The sequence below is a fragment of the Anomaloglossus baeobatrachus genome, chromosome 3, assembly GCF_048569485.1.
Source record: "Anomaloglossus baeobatrachus isolate aAnoBae1 chromosome 3, aAnoBae1.hap1, whole genome shotgun sequence".
In the NCBI taxonomy this organism is placed as follows: Eukaryota; Metazoa; Chordata; class Amphibia; order Anura; family Aromobatidae; genus Anomaloglossus; species Anomaloglossus baeobatrachus.
In genome coordinates, this window is record NC_134355.1 from 571,447,257 (window position 1) to 571,467,219 (window position 19,963).

At 45.6% G+C, this 19,963-nt stretch overlaps 1 protein-coding gene across 8 annotated transcripts in view; it reads left to right on the forward strand.

Moving 5' to 3' along the window:
* AGFG1 (ArfGAP with FG repeats 1) overlaps positions 1-19,963 on the forward strand; it is a 125,849-nt gene that overhangs the window by 88,590 nt on the left and 17,296 nt on the right. For 6 of the 8 annotated variants that reach the window (XM_075340948.1, XM_075340943.1, XM_075340944.1 and 3 more), the window contains exons 6-9: positions 361-480; positions 12,815-12,886; positions 14,395-14,577; positions 17,045-17,126. In XM_075340948.1, coding sequence (XP_075197063.1) covers positions 361-480; positions 12,815-12,886; positions 14,395-14,577; positions 17,045-17,126 — 457 coding nt within the window. The remainder of the gene's footprint in view (positions 1-360; positions 481-12,814; positions 12,887-14,394; positions 14,578-17,044; positions 17,127-19,963) is intronic. The other 2 variants (XM_075340945.1, XM_075340949.1) reach the window with 2 other exon arrangements.

Genomic DNA, 19,963 nt, shown 5'->3' on the forward strand with positions numbered 1-19,963 from the left:
CTCAATGGTGTGCCCAACCTCATGTGCTCCCTCCCTAAACCTCCACAGGAGCCTCCTTAGTCTTTGTGGTGGTGGTTGTGCCTGCCCTGGTCACACTTTGATGATGTCTCCAAGGATCTACCATGTTACCAAACCTTATGTAGATGCACATCTCTGACAATCCCCCACCTCCATCTTCACCCAGTATCATAATGAATCCATGTCCTCATTGTGCTTCATTAGACATTTGTGTTTTCACTAATTAATGATCAGTTTATTTATGATGTTTTCTTTATTTTTTTTTTATAGTATTATTTTACTCATCTTCATTAACACCATTGTATTATTATTTTTTCCCTTTCTGTTTTCCACATTTTACAGCTCACAATTCTGCCAATGCAGACTTTGCAAACTTTGATGCATTTGGACAGTCTAGTGGCGCGAGTAGTTTTGGAGCGTTCCCCTCATCAAGTCAGACACCCACCCAGCCTTTAAATACAGGTAGTCTTGCCTCTCCTGCAGCTTGTGCTTTAGCTGCCAGCAAGGCGCTGACCTCTCCAGTCCTCTGTGCCTGTTGTGTCCTATGTCTGCGCAGTTTATTTGCTGCAGTGCTGTGCATTATACTTGTTCTATGTGTGTATGCTTTCTTATCCCGTGTATCTCTGTATGTTGGTATGCTTTTTCTTTATACATGCGTTATATTACCAGCATGGCCTGTATAAATAATTGACAGCACTTATCAATGTTTTTTTTGTTGTTTTTTGTTTAATTTATGTCTGTTTTGTGTATAAATGTTAATAGTCCCAATTTCAGGGCTTTGCATGTTTCTGCCATGAAGTACAGTGTACAGTCACTCCCAAATGTCATATTCATGGAGATGTGAGGCCGATGGCACAAAACTAAATTTTAGAGCCAACCTCCAAAGTTATCTAATTAGTCCTGATCCCCACGATAATGAGTTACGGCCACATCTCTGGGTGCTTGGATGATCAAGATGCCGTTCAGAGAGGGAGGACGGCACAAGGCCTCCACTATTTTTTACTAAACTGTTAATATAGAGAGCTAAAGGGTTATTCCCATCCTAATATGTAATAGACATAATAATATTAGGAAAAACCTCCAGTTAGAAATGTAGTATAACAAAAAAGAAAGTCATATGCCTTGACGCGGCTACGGGCAGATATTGAAATGGCCATTTTTGTATGCTAAATATCTCAATTTTTCCTAAATTTCCTTAAGCAGTAATGCATATCTATATTTTTACATTCATGGTCTGCATGCTGTACCATTTCAGAGTGTAACTGTCTATTTTCTTGTTATATGTCGTGTTCAGTTTGCACCTGTTCAGACTGCATTTTAGGACTGCCATCAGTCTTTTTGTCTAGAAATGTAGTATAGTTCTCCTGATATCTCTTACCTCATGTGCAGGGCATTGCAGCTTAGGTATCCATGGTTACATCCACTCATATAGTGAGTTAGTTGCTCGTGGTCATAGCCATGGATACCTAAGCTGACCTGGTAAGACACATGGTTATATCAGGAAAACTATACTACATTTATAGTTTGAGGTATTTGCTAATATTATGATTATGCATACTACTTATTTGGATAGGATATTGGAAATGGGAATATCCCTTTAAGCCAGCCATATACATTAGATAGCGGTCTGCTGAATGATCCTTCTGCCGATTGTTTGGCCAGCAGCCATCTCCGCCGTCTCTCCCACTCACAGGAGTGCTCGCTTGGCAGAGTCATTCTGCGTTCTCTGAGAAAGCCGTGGACTGACCTGATTTCCAGGAGATGAGTTTGATTGTCTGCGCGTGGACCTGCGAGATTTGACGTCTCTCCCATCCTCATCCACAGTAGACTGTCTGTCAGACTCCTCTCCATCAGCAGGCTCAGCCGACATTAGTGTACTGTATATGGGGCCTTTTAATAGGAAGTTATTTTTAGACTCCTTGTTTTTGGATTTAGACTCCATGTGACAATTCAATCATTTACTAAATTAGAGTTTTTCTCATTCATCGGGTGATTGCTGGCATGTTTACAGATACAATCAGCAAATGTGCAGTGTAAAGGTACCGTCACACTTAGCGACGCTCCAGCGATCCCACCAGCGATCTGACCTGGCAGCAATCGCTGGAGCGTCGCTACATGGTCGCTGGTGAGCTGTCAAACAGGCAGATCTCCACAGCGATCAGAGATCAGCGACCAGTGTAACGACGCTGTGCTTCGTAACCATGGTACACATCGGGTTACTAAGCAAAGCGCTTTGCTTATAGTTACCCGATATGTACCTTGGCTACGTGTGCAGGCAGCAGGGAACCGGCTTCTAGAAGCTGCGGACGCTGGTAACCAAGGTAAATATCGGGTAACCAAGCAAAGCCTTTTGCTTGGTTACCCGATGTGTACCTTGGTTACCAGCATCCGCAGAAGCTGGCTCCCTGCTCCCTGCACATTCAGATCGTTGATCTCTCGCTGTCAAACACAGCGATGTGTGCTTCACAGCGGGAGAGCAACGACCAAAAAATGGTCCAGTACATTCAGCAACGACTGGCAACCTCACAGCAGGGGCCAGTTCGTTGCTGGATGTCACACACCGCAACATCGCTAGCAAGATCGCTGTTGTGGCACAAAAAAACATGACTCAGCAGCGATGTCGCTTAGTGAGACATGGCCTTAACGCTCACTCGCTCCCAGTTATGGACTCTTCTAAATGAGTCTTAAGGGTTTATTAAAGGCTCAGTCACACACAACGACTTACCAGCGATCCCGAAAACGATGCGACCTGATAGGGATCGCTGGTAAGTCGCTGGGAGGTCGCAGGTGAGATGTCACACAGTCAGATCTTACCAGCGATCAGGAACAATACAGGTCGCAGTAGTGACCTGTATAATGATCTCAGCAGTCACTGTGACCCTGTCACACAGTGTCAAACACAGCGATGTGTCCTGCCCAGCAGGACATCGCCTTTGAAGAAAATGGCCTGGACCATTCTGCAACGACTAGAGATCTCACAGCAGGGGCCTGATCGCTGGTAGATGTCACACATAACGAGATCTCTAACTGGATTACTACTGCGTCATGGAAACCGTCACTCAGCTGCGATCTCGCTAGCGATCTCGTTATGTGTGACGGTACCTTAAGGCTATGTGCGCACGTTGCGTAAATACATGCAGTTACGCTTTGCTTTGTAGCGCAGCGTAACTGCATGCGTCCTGCGTCCCCTGCACAGTCTATGGAGATTGTGCAGGGGCCGTGCGCACGTGGCGTTTTAGAGCGCAGCGCTTCGGCTACTGCCGAAGCGCTGCGTAAAAAGAAGTGACATGTCACTTCTTTCCTGCGCTTTGCCGGCAGCTCCTGCTCTGTCTATGGCAGGAGCTGCAGGCAGAGCGCATGGAATCTGCTTTCACTACGGACATTTCTGCAGCGATTTAAAGCGCACATGTGCTCTTCAGATCGCTGCAGAAATTTCTGCAGTGAACTGTACGCAACGTGCGCACATAACCTTACACTAGTATCATGCCTTGTGCTTACAGCTGAGCACTGTCCTTGATGTAATTTACTTTAGATTGGAAGATCAGCTCAGCAATCGAATGGCATGTCAGTGTGAAAAGACCTTGACATGCAATATATTTTCAATGTTTTTTTAATGGGGGTAGGCCATGACAGATATTGATGGATAAGTCACCAATATCAGATTGGTGGGGGCCGATTCTCCACCAGTCGGCTGATTCATGCTGAATTTCGGTTGATCTGCAGTACCGGGGATCAGCCACTACACCATGTATGGCGCTGTGCTTTCCTAGCTTTGTGCACAGTGTAGTTCTGGGGCCTGTGGGAACTAATACCAGCTGATCTGCAGGCTCCACGTGTCAGACCCCCACACATCTGATACTGATGGTCTATCCTAGGAGAACGGAATCTGTTTTCAGTCGTAGACAACCCTGTTTATTCTCACTTAAGACATACAATTTATTTGATGCCTTTTTGTAACATAACACAAAAAAAAAGTTTAAATACAAATTGATGTTTGTCTTAAGTTCCATTGCTTTGGAACAAGAACTGCAATAAAGCAGATCTGTCACCAGATCTCACAATATAATTATATATTAGGAAAAGACACTCTTGGACCTGATGAAACTGATATACTAACTTTAAAAATCTATGTTTAAATGACTGTGTGATCCTGATATTAGGATTCGCATTTTATGAGTGTAGCTAGAGCTGGACTCTTAAATTGCTCATTTTATTATCAGGCATGAAACTTCCAAAAAGAATTACACATGCATTCTGACATGGCTGTTTAAAGGGAACCAATCACCAGGATTTTCGTATATAACCTAAAGCCAGTGCTATACTGGCACTATCAGGCTGATTTTGAACACATTTAGTGGTCAGCTCAGATGTTAAGGTTTTGAAATTCACGAAAGTAAAGTTTAGAAAGTCATCAGCTTCTTGAGTGACAGCAGCTGAGGATCAGATAATCGCCCGGGGGGGTCGGGGATGCATAGGTATTCCCTCGCCCTGTTAGAATTGGCATAAGTATTAAACAATCGATTTACTTTTTCATTCGCAGGACCTGTGCTGAGGTCATAACCATGTGACCAGAAGGGACGGGGTCTCCCCTGACACAGCTGATACTAGGAAGCAACATTTTTCTGTTGGCTGAGGCCCCACCCCTTCCGGTCACATGGGTATGACCTCCGCACAGGTCCTGCAAGTCAAAAATTAAATTGATTGTGTCATACTTATGCTAATTCTAACAGGGGGAGCGGATAACTATGAATACCCCCCAGATATTATCTGATCCTCAGCTGCTGTCACTCAAGAAGCTGGTGACTTTGTAATCTTTACTTTCTTGGATTTGAAAACCTAAACATCTGAGCTGACCACTACAGGTATGTATAGAATCAGCCTGATAGTGCCAGTATAGCACTGGCTTTAGGTTATATATGAAAATCCTGGTGATTGGTTCCCTTTAAGGTAAGTACTCCAGCCTCTTCCGGTCTGAGATCCTTTTCATGGTGCATGCGAGTGAGTCCTGTGAAATCTGGTTACAGATCTGCTTTATATTTGCTTCTCTGTACTATGGAAATGTGAGGCCAGTTAGTTCTACGCTCCACATGCGAGAATGCACCAGGGCACTGATGTTATGGGGACTAGGTAAGAAGGTTCGTCCTGTGCGAGTGCCTGTTATGAGGGTCTAAAGTGACTAATAAACCATTGTCCTCTTTGGCTGTCCAAGCATGAAGACTGCTTTAAGGATTTTAATAAGACTTTGTGTAAGTAGAAACATTCACTTGGCTTCTTTCCTGCATCTGAAACGGCTTACTGAAGATTATCAGGGGAAAGTCATAGGAATTGTGCAAGAGACTGGAAAAAAATGGTGGCATAAATGGTCCCAGTCAGAGGACACCAGGGCCACAGTATTGTATGCGGCCTCTTTAATAGTTTTCCCTGCCAGGATCGCCTACCCAGGTACCGGCCATTGCTGATAAGGAATTTACTTGCATTGGTAAATACTTCTCTGTGTAGCCAACCGACACAGATCAGTCTGAGAGATCAAGCCAAGTAGTGTGCCAGATCTTGCTGATCCTTATAACTGTAGTTTGGGTGAGGCTATGCCCCAACTCTCAGATAAAACCGTTTACAGAAATATAAAAGAAATCAGCAGAGCCCAACTGGTCATAGCCGGCGCTTTCACTTTGATAATCGGGGTCTGTTCTAGGAAGCGTTCCTAAAGCTATTTTCTGTTAAAAACCACAAAACCGTTAATATCAGCTTGACCCTTATGCAGCCTCTCTAAGACCTCATGCACACACGGTATTTTTTATCAGTATGTCATTAGTATTTTTATGCTAAAATCAGGAGTGTCTCCAAACATAGAACAGGCGTCAGTCTTCCAATTATAGCTTTTCTCTGTAAGGCCTTGTGCCCACAGGGCATTTTTATAGCGTTTTTTTCTAGTGTTTTTAATTGCTTTTTTTAATCAATAAAAGCAAGGAAAAGCATCCCAGCAAAGTCTGAGAATCGGGACTTGCTGTCCCCACGTTGCTTCTTTTTCAGTTGCTTTTTTTTCTTGCTGAAAAAAGAAGCAACATGTCAATTGTTTTAGCGTTTTTCCCTGCTTTTTTCCCCAATTGACTTCAATGGAGTAGGGAAAAAAAGCAGGAAAGAACGCATGTGTAATGCCCCCATTGCTTTATTTTATGCGTTTGGGCGTTTTTAGGGAGAAAAGAAAGCTATGGCTATGTAGATTCCTTCATAGAAGAATACCACATAGCCAGCGTTGGCAGCTATTTCCTTATCTCCCATTGTTTACCGCGACACCTCTGCAGGGACCCCGCTGACATCACAAGGTAAAGAGTTCATCCCAGCGGGGGATCTCCAGGAAATCCCACAGTAAGGGACGCTCCAGCGATCCCACCAGCAACCTGACCTGGAAGGGATCGCTGGAGCGTCGCTACACGGGTTGCTGGTGAGCTGTCACACAGGCAGATCTCACCAGCAACCAGTGACCAGCCCCCAGCCAGCAGCGACGCGTGGAAGCATGCTGCGCTTGGTAACTAAGGTAAATATCGGGTAACCAACCCGATATTTACCTTGGTTACCAGCGCACACCGCTTAGCGCTGGCTCCCTGCACACCTAGCCACAGTACACATCGGGTTAATTACCCGACGTGTACTCTGCTACATGTGCAGGCAGCAGGAGTCGGCTTCTGCGGACGCTGGTATCCACGGCAAACATCGGGTAACCAAGAAGCCCTTCCCTTGCTTACCCGATATTTACCTTTGTTACCAGCGTCCGCCGCTCTCACACTCCCTGTTCCCTGCACTCTTAGCCACAGTACACATCGGGTTAATTACCCGATGTGTACTCCGGCTACGTGTGCAGAGAGCAGGGAGCCGGCACTGGCAGTGTGAGAGCGGCGGACGCTGGTAACAAAGGTAAATATCGGGTAACCAAGGGAAGGGCTTCTTGGTTACCCGATGTTTACCGTGGTTACCAGCGTCCGCAGAAGCCGGCTCCCTGCTCACTGCACATTTAGTTGTTGCTCTCTCGCTGTCACACACAGCGATGTGTGCTTCACAGCAGGAGAGCAACAACTAAAAATGGTCCAGGACATTCGGCAACAACAAACGACCTCACAGCAGGGGCCAGGTTGTTGCTTGATGTCACACACAGCAACATCGCTAGCAAGTTGTGCCTCAGTAGGATGTTGCTAGCGATGTTGCTTAGTGTGACTGTACCTTTACTCACCTCTCTGCAGTCTCCTGGGTCACGTCCGATGGGCTCCAGGACCTGCCGGTAAGCAGCTGATTGTTTACGTCCAGCGGTGAAAAGCCTGCTGGCTTTTTAACAAGCAGATGATGAATCAGCTGATCTTCGCTGAACTTAAACGATCGGATGATGCTATCAGGTGATAGCATCAGCTGCTTACCAGCGGGTCCTGGAGCCCATGGGACTTTTAAACAATCAGCTGATGTATAATCTGATTCAGGTCCTTGAACCTGTGTCAGGTTCAAAGACCTGAATCCAATATCATCTGATCAGAAGGCAAACCGATCAGATGATGTGTCATCATCTGATCAGTTTGCCTTCTGATCAGATGATATTGGATCCGGATTGGACATCGCAGGACCCTCGACCCAGGACTACGGAGGAGGGGGGTTCTTTAGTTCAATAAAGATGGAGTCACTAATTGTGTTGTGTTTTATTTCTAATAAAAATATTTTTCTCTGTGTTGTTTTTTTTTATCTTTACTAGAAATTCATGCTGGCTATGTCTAATATTGGCGTGACACCATGAATTTCAGGCTTAGGGCCAGCTGATAATACAAAGCTGTCCCTAATCCCATTATTACCCAGCGAGCCACCCGATAGCAGGGCCACTAGAAGAGTTGGATACAGCGCCAGAAGATGGCGCTTCGTATGAACGCGCCATTTTCTGGGGTGGCTGCGGACTGCAATTCGCAGCGGGGGGGGGGGGGGGCAGAAAGCTTGGGCAACCCTGTGATGCGGATTCCAGTCCCCAGCTGCCTAGTTGTACCTGGCTGGACACATAAATTGGGTGAAGCCCACGTCGTTTTTATTGTTTGTTTTTTTTTAATTATTTTATGAAATTCATGAAATAATTAAAAAGAAGGGCTTCCCTATATTTTTGGTTCCCAGCTGGGTACAAATAGGCAGCTGGGGGTTGGGGGCAGCCTGTACCTGCCTGCTGTACCTGGCTGGCATACAAAAATATGGCGAAACCCATGTCGAAATTTTGGTTTTATTTTTTTTTAAATTTATTAAAAAAAAAATAAATTAAAAAAAAAAACAAACCCATAACCCAAAAGGGTTAGGGGTAAAGAAAAAAAATGCGTAGGCTCCCACTGCATTTTCTATTGCTAGCTAAGGGTAACCCAAACAGCTACTAGCTGCTAACCCTTACTGCTTGGTGTTACCTTCACTGGCAATGGAAAATCCAGGGAAGCCCTTTTTCCTTGAGTTTTTTTGCCAAAAATCTAAAAAAATGACGTGGGCTTCGCCCAATTTTTGTGTCCGGCCAGGTACAACCAGACAACTAGGGACTGGAATCTGCAGCGCAGAGTGGCCCAAGCTTTCTGGGCCCCCTGCTGCGTATTGGTCTGCAGCTGCCCCAGAAAATGGTGCTTTCATAGAAGTGCCATCTTTTGGCGCTGTGTCCAACTCTCCCAGCGGACCTGGTGTCGGGTGGCACGCTGGGTAATAAGGGGTTAATACTAGCTTTGTTTTACCAGCTGGTATTAAGTCCGAGATTCTTAATGTCAGGCCAAGTTTGACCCGGCCATTTAGAATCTCCAATAAAGGGTTAAAAAGACACCACACCGAAAAAATACTTTATTAGAAATAAATACACAGACACACTTAGGGACTCCATCTTTATTACTCCCTCTCACCCCTCCTCGATCCTGGTCTTCTGTCACCGATCTAGCTCTGCTACATCAGAAAGCACGGGGGAGGAAGAACGCTTCTGCTCCTCGTGCTGTCTAATCACTCAATGAGTGAGCAGAGACTGCGGGTTGGTAAGCGGTGACATCACCGTTGCCATAGTAACCTAATGAGCGAGTTACTATAGCAACAGTGATCTCTGAGTACCTGATTCCCGGCGCCGCTATTCACCTGCATGAGCCGGTGAATGATCTAATGGATCATCATTTTCCTGTCACTTTTATTCCAAAATGGAGGTTGAAGAAGGAAATATCAGAACACCTTTTTTTTCATATCCAACTTTAATGAGCCGAAACAAAATAGTAAAATAGTAAATAGTAACAAAAAAAGCATGAAAAGAAGCATGAAAAGAAGCACAGAAAAAAGCTGCTTTTTTTGTGCTGAAAAAAAAAGCACCGTGGGCACATAGCCTAAGTTTCGCATACAAACACTGATGAAAAATACTGCCATGTGAATGAGGCCGAAATGGCACCCGTACCTAGCGATACTGAAGATATGCAGTATTTACACCTATACACTGTGTAACATGCCCTTTAATCCAAACCCATCATTAAATTCTGGCATCCTATTTAAGGGGAAAGTATTGGCATGATAGGTCCACCTAATTTATTAGACCAAATGGCACCGTGAATATCGAGGTATTAAGAAAGTGATCCATGAGCCTAGTGCTTCCTTGATCTTTCCAAGCATTGCCAACCGCTGAGGTGTACAGGCACAATCACTTGTGAGCAGACATAACCTACAGGCCTCCTGCCTAAGGCCCCTTTCACATTGTGCTTTCACTTACGTTCAGTGGTCCCGTCGGGGCATCTGTCTGAACTGCTCGTCCCCCACCCCACAAAGCGTGTTTCGGACGCATGCGCCCACAGGGCCATTGACTATAATGCAGCAGACTCCGGTAGCTTGTTCTCTGTCCTGTCCATTTGTAGGCATATACCTTTTCTGCAGGCGGACACCAAAACACAGTCTACTACGTTCAGGTGTCCGCCTGCAGAAAAAGTATATGCCTGAAAATGGTACAAAGCAGAGCACCTTCTACTGGGGTCTGCTCCATTATAGTCAATGGCCCGGTCGGCGCATGCGCCCGAAACACGCTTTGTGGGATGGGGGGGAGGGGCATTTCGAACGGATGCCCCGACAGGACCACTGAACGTAAGTAAAAGTAAAATGTTATGTAATCATCCACTAGAACGGATCCTGCAGAGATCCGTTGGGAAAGAAATTCTGCCGGATCCATATATTTTATTTTTTTTATTTAACATTGGAGTCTGTGAAGGACCGATCTGTTAATGGATTTTTATTTATCTTTCATTTGTAATGGATCCTGTAAGAAAACAAAAGATCCTTTACAAGTAAAACTAATGGCAAAATAGCAATCTGTTAACAGATCCAATGTTTAAAAAAAAAAAAAAAAGTCCGGCAGAAATCAGTTATTTAACAACGGACAAAAAAAGTTGTGTTTTGTAGAACGTTTTTTTCATACCAGATCTGCACAGGATCCGTTCTAACGGATGATTACAGGACAAATGAGCTCGGCCTTACATTGTATGAATTCCTTTCAGGCTGCAGAAACAGATCGGTATCTGCACCAGGACATGCAGCAGATCCTGAGCGCTGTAAGTTGGGAGATGTGGCATCCAAGGATCAGACTTGACACCCTGAACTCTTGTCAAATTTTTAGTGTGCCATCCATCTAAAAGTGTCCTCTGCCATTTAGGGTCCATATGGGCCATACTTGGTCCATAACAATGTTTACACACGTGAAACCTTTCCACGTAACGGCCATATAATAGCCAGGACCCAAGATTTCCCAGCATCACTCCGCAGTGATCTAGTTGTCTAATGTGATCAAAGTTTAGGCAAAGTTCCTTAGACCGGCTCATATTTTCTGCTTTTACCACTTCATCTTCCAGAACTGAACGTTCACTTCCAGCCTAATATATCTCACCATTTGTTAGATGCCATGGTCTTAAATGTTATTTACGTCACTTGTCCTTGGTTTTCTCATTTTCTTGTTATGGCTAAGGCTAGTTTCACATTTGCGTTTTTTTCCTTCAGTCGCAATCTGCCGTTTTGGAAAACTGCGGAATCCGTTAACGGATTCCGCTGCTTCCCATAGACTTGTATGGATGATGCATTGCAACTGATGGTCCTACGTTGCATCCGCCGGGCGGAAAGAACGCAGCATGTAACGTTTTCCTGCGCTTTGCGGAGCGTCAAAAAAACGCAATGTGCTGGATTCCGTCGGCGTCCGTAGTTTTTATAATGGAAGCCTATGGTGGCGGAATACGTCAGAATCCGTCATTTGACGGATTCTTGTGACGCATCGGTTTTTACACAACTGCGCATGCTCAGTTGAGTAATTGTTGAAAAAAAAGCTACAACGGATTCCGTTATTTTGCAGCATCCGTCGCATCAGTTGTGCCACTATATGCAACGCATCCGTTACATCCGTCACACAACGCAATGCGACGGATGCCGCACAACGCAAGTATGAAACTAGCCTTATCTGTACCAGTCTATGGTATTCTATGGCTAATCTGCACCATCAGTCATTTTTGAGGAGCTCCTAAATACAGGTGATTATAACGCAGTCCTTAATCTCTTTTCTTTTTTTTTCCTCTCTCCAACCTTGGGGTATTCCACCTAGTCTGGCCTGCCATGATCTCTGCGGTGTCAGGGAAAGACTAGTAAAGCAGTGTTCCTATGTAGCACAAATGCTGCTTTTTCTCCTTGTAGAATATGTGCTGCATTTAACTGTCCCAAACAGTGGATGTCATTTCATGAAAACTCCGATTGTGCATCTAAAGACGTAACTGTAGGGGTTTTGGTGCGTTTTTCTCTTCAGTAGGGAGATTCGACAAAATGCAGTAAATAATGAGGAAAATGCATTAGAATAGCACAATAATCGGATATGATTGCTATTGGTGTGGACACCTGCAGAAAACAAGCGGATAAAAAGCAACAGAAAACCCCCCTCACGCTACATTCGGCCTACCGCAGCTTATCGGGTCCATAACTTAATTGTCTATATAGCGTCTAGTGCTGAAGTAGAATGAGAGCTTTGTTGATGGGGTCTGTACTTTTCTGCCAGGACGTGGGCACGATCATCTGGTATTGTAATGAATAGGACAGGTGAATGGTGCCGGAGGATTGCGCACACGTCCTGGCGGGTATGTCCTCACCTGTGCTGGCGGCAGTGTCTGCTCCGGCCACAATAGCACTTTGTCTCCTATAGGTGGATTTAATCACTGGGTCGTCACTGTATTTATGATCAATTCTAATAGTACATGAAGCCTCGGCCATTGTCTCGGCCTCGGTTCCTTCTATTACGATTGCCGACGGTCTCTGGATTCTGGCTTCCTGCTCGCCTGGAGCGGTGGAGAAAGTGTAGGGGATCGTTACCATTGTCCAGCTTTCCTGCCGCTTTTGTATAACAACATGGACTGTCAGAGGAATGTGCTGAGCTCCAGATTATAATGCATTTCCAGAAGAGCGGAGTGGGTGGTCCAGAGGAAAAAGCTTGTTAAGTCATTGTCCTGACTCCTTGTGTCTCTTAAAGACCAGCCGGAAAGAAAGCTTCCTCTCCTTTTGTTTCCCACCATGGTGTCCCCTTTTATAGTTGTGTGCTGGCCAGTGGCGTAGGTTCGGCCACTTGTGCGTTTGTTCCATGTTCTCGTATTGCTGTGCAGTATTAGTGCATTCTCATTTGGTCATGCATGTTTGTTTTTTCTTTAGTTCTAATTATTAGTCTTTTCATTTCTTTAAACATGGCGTTTTGTTTTGTTTTTCTTCTCTGCACTCCCGTCTTTTTCTTTTTCCACCTTCCTCGTTTTCACCTTTCATGGCCGCTCAGCGTTCAGAACGCTCTCTACCAGCTGCAGTTTTGGTGACTTTACGTCTGCTTTCTCTCTGCAGACCTCTTACCGTAAGTGTTGCTCGTCCCGCTACAGGGCGACGTCTGATCTTTTATTTGTACTAGATGTGTGTAGTTTTTCGATTGTAGTCTGTAGATTAGATGTACTTGTGTTTGTGAATGGATAGCAGGGTGTTTATAATAATGAATCTACTGTGCTCTGCCACATAATAATCTGGTAATTGAGATGTCCGGTAGTGTTGCAGTGCCTAATGGTCTTTGACATACAATTCTTGGCAGCAGATATGGTAGTCTGAACCGGACCCTCACTGTCTTCTACCAGGCTGTAGTTGATTCCTGTGATGACCATGAGCTACTTGGGAGTCTAGAAATACTCTCACTGCCAACTGCGATTGTTGGAAGTCATAGTATTTCCTGTAGGAACTCAATGGATGACAGCCATGGCCAGAACAGGTTTAAAGGGAACCAGTCAGGTCAAAAAAGCATTATAACCTACAAGCAGGAGCCTGTGTGAGCTAGTAACACCTTCCTACTCAGCCCTGTGTTGTAATAATGTGTAATATGAAATTAATAAAATACAGTTTATTACTTACATATTCGCTCTGTAAATGAGCAGAGGCTGTAGCCCCATGGGCGTTGCATCACCCTGTTGGCATGATACCATGGATTTACATGAGCGACCTCACATCTGCTCCTTCAGAATCCTGCACGTGTGCGCTTACCATTCTCGACGCCTTCTTATCCTGGTGTTTGCTTGTCTGCTTCAGACGCGCAGTGCGCATGCTCAGAAGGCTCCAGCGGTTCCAGTCCTGCGCAGTGCGCGTCTGAAGCCGACAAGCAAACACCAGGATAAGAAGGTGGCGAGAATGATAAGCGCACACGCGTGGGATTCTGAAGGAGCAGACGTGAGGTCGCTCATGTAAATCCATGATATCACGCCCACCGGGACGTGATTCCATGGAAAGCAAGCGAACGCCCACAGGGTGATGCAATGCCCATGGGGCTACAGTCCCTGCTCATTTGCTCATTTACATAGCAAATATGTAAGTAATAAAACATATTTTATTCCTTTCATATTACACATTATTATTACACAGGGATGGGTAGGAAGTTACTAGCTCACACAGGCTCCTGCTTGTAGGTTATAACACTTTTTTTTTTACCTGATAGGTTCCCATTAAGGTGGAATGGGATAGCAAGGATATCCTTTGAATGGTGCGATTTAAAGTGAAACTTTCCATGCATGTAAATCTCCATAACTATTCAAATCTTACTTTTTTTTTTTATTTAGTCCAGTTATTTTTTTTAAACTTTTTCAAAATTCAGAGATACAGAAGACTTGGTCCTGTGTGATGAGATGGATTTTGGTTGTTGTCTTTGGATGTTACTATCTCAGCTTCTAGAAAGTTAATAAATGCTCTGGTTGTTCTGGCCTGACTCTACTATGATGTTACAGCCTGCGGCCTTTGTTTTTCTGACACAGATTCACATCTCACTGCTTTGTGTGTGTGCCAGCATCGGTCCATACTGGTTCAATAAATGCTTTTTTTATTTTATAGGTACAAACGCAAATGCAAACTTTGCCCAGTTTGACAACTTTCCCAAGTCCTCCAGCGCTGACTTTGGGGCCTTTAATTCAACTGGAGCTAGCAAAGCGGCTGCCGTTGGTAAACCAAGTCAGCCGTCGGCCGATAAATATGCAGCTCTCGCAGACTTAGACAATATCTTCAGCGGTGTGCAAGGTAAGATCAAGGAAGGTAAGATTAAGTGTTCTGGAAAATCTCAGGTGACACTGTAAATAACATAAGGGGACACAAAACATAAAATTCACAGAAAAAATGCTATAGCACTTTCCAGCTTCATGAGAAGAGAAGTATGCTATGAAATAGTCTATGCCTCACAGGATCGCAGCAGTTTCTACCTCCACTTCCTGGCTGAAGGACCACTGGCTGCAGCAGGAGCCTCCCCCTCCTCTTTCCTGCAAGCTCCTCCCCTTTCTCTCCATTTCCCAACTAAAAATGGAGATTAAAGGGAACCTGTCGGGTGCAATATGCCCCCAGAACCACGAGCAGTTCTGAGTTCATATTGCTAATCCCTGCCTAACCATCCCTGTATAGCATAGATAAAGGGATCTTTAGAAAAAGAATTACTAAAGATCTTTTACCGTATGCTAATGAGTGCTGGGACTAGTCCCCTGGGCGTTAGTTCCCCGGCCAGTCGCCCCCATTAGCATGTTAGTACACCCCTCTGGGCGTGCTATTATGCTAATGAATACGCAGTGTCACAGGATGATCTCACTCACCTCTACGCTGCCATCGCATTCGACAGGGGATTTCTGCTCAGAGTGCATGACTCTGGAGTTTTGGTCATGCGCACTATGAAGCCAGGGGTATGCGTCCTGGCTTCAAACTGAAGTAGTGCGCATGACCCAAACTCCGGGGTCATGCGCACTGAGCCGAAATCCAGCGACGGGGAGGTAAGTGAGATAATCTTCTGACACTGCACATTCATTAGCATGTTAGTACGCCACAGTGACGTACTAACATGCTAATGGAGCAGACTGGCCGGGGAACGAACGCCCAGGGGACTAGTCCCAGTGCTCATTAGCATACGGTAAAAGATCTTTATAAATCCTTTTTCTAAAGATCCCTTTTATCTATGCTAGTGTATACAGGGACGGTTAGGCAGGGATTAGCAATATACACCCAGAACTGCTCGTGGTACTGAGTGCACACTGCACCTGACTGGTTCCCTTTAACCCCCTGCAGCCCTAGCAGGACTTCCACAACTCCTCTTTTTTCAGTAACATCCTAAAATCTTGCAGACCGACAAACAGTAGGGACAACATTCCCTTGTTTAGTTTCCTTCGTTTCTAGATTTAGCTGTCATTTAAAGCTAGTCATGAACCACGCTAAAGTGACACTTAGTCTTTTATGTGTAATGTAGGGTTTCCACCATAAAATGGTCTTTTTTTGGTCAGCACCCATGTAGAGATCCCCAAGAGTCATGTCAGCCTATTGCAGCGGTCTGACTGCAATGTGTGGTCATGGCTGATCCTGACATAACTGGCTATATCCCCTTCTGTATGAGGGACCAGAGCTTGGTAGCAGGATGTAGGAATAGCCTGTGAAAAGACCCCCATGGATCGGGATACTAATGGGGACTGGTAAAGTCTAACTTTAGCGGTGGGCAATGGCTTACCAACAGTCGGTTAATGTTAACCTGTTTACCATTCCTTATAAGAGACTGGTGGAATGACCTGTATACTGGAGGATAAACTAGAAAAGAGAAGCGCTGATAGGGTTTTACCAGATAAAACAAACGGTTAGCAAATGGTAAATGCACTCACCGATTGAGGTTGTGAGAGGTCACAACCACCACAGATAGCATGAGATAATGGCAGCTGCAGCGGCCCCACGTGTTTCAGACTTCAAAGTGGAGAGGGAGAAGGGGTTAAACCCGCGCAATCCGCCAGTAATCCAGAAGGAGATGTTGATAAATTAAACAATCTTTTATTCCATGGGTCTATTTTTTTCTTCTTTCACCTAGATGTCAATATAATTTACCTGTGTTACATATTTATGGGTACACAGATATATAAATCACTGGTGGCGTTCACCACTAAAAGTCGACTTTAACCTTATAATTAGGGACTGCTACTTTGGAGTTCTTGTCCCGAAAATTGACATTTTTTCATACTATTCCTCTCATTTCTTATTTCTTTTTTCTTGATTTTTCATCCAATTATTGTTTAATTTTCATGTAAACTATTATGATGACCAGTCTATGAACATTTAACAGAGTTTTGTTATGTCTGCAGAAAGTGCTGCATCATGCATGCAGAGGTCTCTTTTTTTTTTTTTTTTTTTTTTTCTCTGACTTTTTTCAAAGTGCCGGGAGGCGGTACTTTGTAGATACCATATGTATAAAAGGGTTCATCTCTCTGTACATGCAGTGTTGATTTACTGGTCCTGAAGAAGAGGTCTTAGACCTTGAAACGCGTAGACCCATGGAATAAAAGATTGTTTAATTTATCAACATCTCCTTCTGGATTACTGGCGGATTGCGCGGGTTTAACCCCTTCTCCCTCTCCACTTTGAAGTCTGTATACTGGAGGAGGCAATCCAATTCTTTAACCTGTATTTGTAGTTGATCTTTTGTCAGATATTTACCACTATTTTGTCCACTTATCACACGCCTCTTTTCCAGGAGGCAGTACCCAAGGAAGTGGCTACAGTGGTGCCGCAGTCTCCTCTGCTCCTGTCCCAGCTGCTCCAGCCCCGACCGATAAGTAGGTTTCTCAAGTGAACAATATACTTTGAGATTTGGTAGATGGTTGACTATTTTAGCGGATTTTTAAAAGGAATACCATTTAGGTGCATAAATCCAGGAAAGCAGTCAAGTGTGAAGTCTTATTGGCAATGCGCCATGGCCAAAAGGTATGTGAATGAAAAAACTACCTTTCAAGTGGCACCCTGGAGAGGTAGCGGCTATAAGGCCCTGTGCGCACTAGAAAATGGAATTTTCTTAAGAAAATTCCGTAGGCTCTCAAAGATTTCCGCACCTGCGGAAAAAAAACGCACCAAAATCCGCATGTGTTTTGTTGTGTTTTGGTGCGGATTTGGTGCGTTTTTCCGCAGGTTGTTCCCTGCGGGATTTCACAATTACATTAGTGAAATCCCGCAGCTACCTGTGGAAAAGAAGTGACACGCAATTGTTTTTGCTGCGGGAATTCCGCAGCAAAACCTGCAGCTGTCAAAATCAGCATAGTGCGCACAGCATTTTTTTTTTTCCATTGGTTTTGCTGGTGAATCACTGCAGAAAGGTTAAGAACATTTTCTGCAGCGAAACATGCAGCAAATCCGCGGGAAAATCCGGCTAGTGCGCACAGAGCCTTAGGCTTTCTGATGAGTTTCTGGCTTGGGTATTGTCCTTGGTCATGCTTCACGGCTTCTTATAGGATCAGACATTGACTTATAGGAGAACTACTGCTCCCACGTAGCACTTGTAGGTTAATTTTTTTTCATTTTGTGAAATAGCTAATTTCCAAAAATGTAACCCCTAATGAGGCCTTTAGTGAAAAATCATACCACTCTGCTATTATGGGTCAGATTGTAAAAATACCCTGGAGACAGGGAAATATAGAAAGAGACAAACGCGGCGCCAATATTAGTGTAGTGAGTTATATAGGTGTGTCTCAATTATAAAGTTAGATGTATACATCTTTTTTCTCTCAATTATACCTGAAGAAGGCTGAAGGATAAAACATCCGAGCCGAAACGCGTTATATAATTAACCATATTTTAATCTACAAATAAAATATCTCTTTACTTATTTGTATATTGGTCCAGTCATATGACCAAAAATCATCCAATATGTCCCACCATTGGTAGCAGGAACGCCGCAAGACTGGTAATTGCGTGCGGAGCTGCCGCCCCACCACCGTGCGGAGCTGCCGCCCCACCACCGTGCGGAGCTGCCGCCCCACCACCGTGCGGAGCTGCCGCCCCACCACCGTGCGGAGCTGCCGCCCCACCACCGTGCGGAGCTGCCCGCCCCACCACCGTGCGGAGCTGCCGCCCCACCACCGTGCGGAGCTGCCGCCCCACCACCGTGCGGAGCTGCCGCCCCACCACCGTGCGGAGCTGCCGCCCCACCACCGTGCGGAGCTGCCGCCCCACCTACACCCCACCTACTGTCTCCTCCCCATAATCCTATAGAATGTAAGCCCGCAAGGGCAGGGCCCTCTTCCCTCTGTACTAGTCTGTCTACTGTAACCTGTATATGTATTTTGTATGTAACCCCCTTCTCATGTACAGCACCATGGAATCAATGGTGCTCTATAAATAAATAAATAATAATAATAATAATAATAATTGCCTATTGGTCAGATTGTGGATGAATCACTTTTTCCATTTTCTGTTTTATCCCCATGTGGCAAGAATAATGTGGATTTCTTTGTCGCTCCTTATTGGGAGACCCAGACAATTGGGTGTATAGCTATGCCTCCGGAGGCCACACAAAGTATTACACTAAAAGTGTAAAGCCCCTCCCCTTCAGCCTATACACCCCCCGTGCTGCCACGGGCTCATCAGTTTTTATGCTTTGTGCGAAGGAGGTCAGACATGCACGCATAGCTCCACAGCTTAGTCAGCAGCAGCTGCTGACTATGTCGGATGGAAGAAAAGAGGGCCCATAACAGGGCCCCCAGCATGCTCCCTTCTCACCCCACTCTTGTCGGCGGTGTTGTTAAGGTTGAGGTATCCATTGCGGGTACGGAGGCTGGAGCCCACATGCTGCTTTCCTTCCCCATCCCTCAATTAGGGCTCTGGGTGAAGTGGGATCCTTTCGGTCTCCAGGCACAGGAGACCGTGCTCCATCCACAGCTCCTGAGGACCATGCTGGATAGGAGCCGAGTATCGTTCAGGGACATGGCCCTGCTACTTTGAGGTACTCTGTGTCCCCGTGGGGACCGCGCACAGCAACACTCCAGCATTGCTGGGTGTGCTAGTGCACCGGGGACAGCAGCGCTGACTGCGTTTGTGCCATTACACACTTCAGCGTCGCTGAGTGTGTTCGTGTAGGGGGACTGCTGCGCTGACCGCCGCTGCCATGGTTATCACTGCGGCGCGGCTGGGACTGTTAGTGCGCCGGGGACTTCCGCGCCGACCGCGCTTATACGGCGGCCGCGCTTATAACTCGAGTCCCCGGCTTTTGCGGCCTAGTCTCGGTTTCTTCCCGCCCCCAGCCCTGCCAGTCAGGGGAAGGGCGGGACGCTGTACAGGACGGCAGCACTGAGGGCTGGAGCATGCTTTGCATACTCCACCCCCCTCACTCTGCACAGTGGGGCACCAGTTCCCGCACTTTTCTGGGTCACGCCCACGGCTCCCTCCTCTCCTCAGGACGCCGGCAGCCATTCCTCTCAGCTCTGCTAACGCTGGAGAGGAGAGACAAGCTCAGGGAGACCCAGGCAGGATTTCTGGTGCCCACACAACCGCTTTGCGCAGGCGGTAAGCAGCACCTGTGGTGCTGGCCCCACTAGTGCAGAAGTGTACTTATAGATTATATGATTATAGACTATACTTTACATTGTATGGTGCACTGTTGATTTTTGTCTATATACCCTCC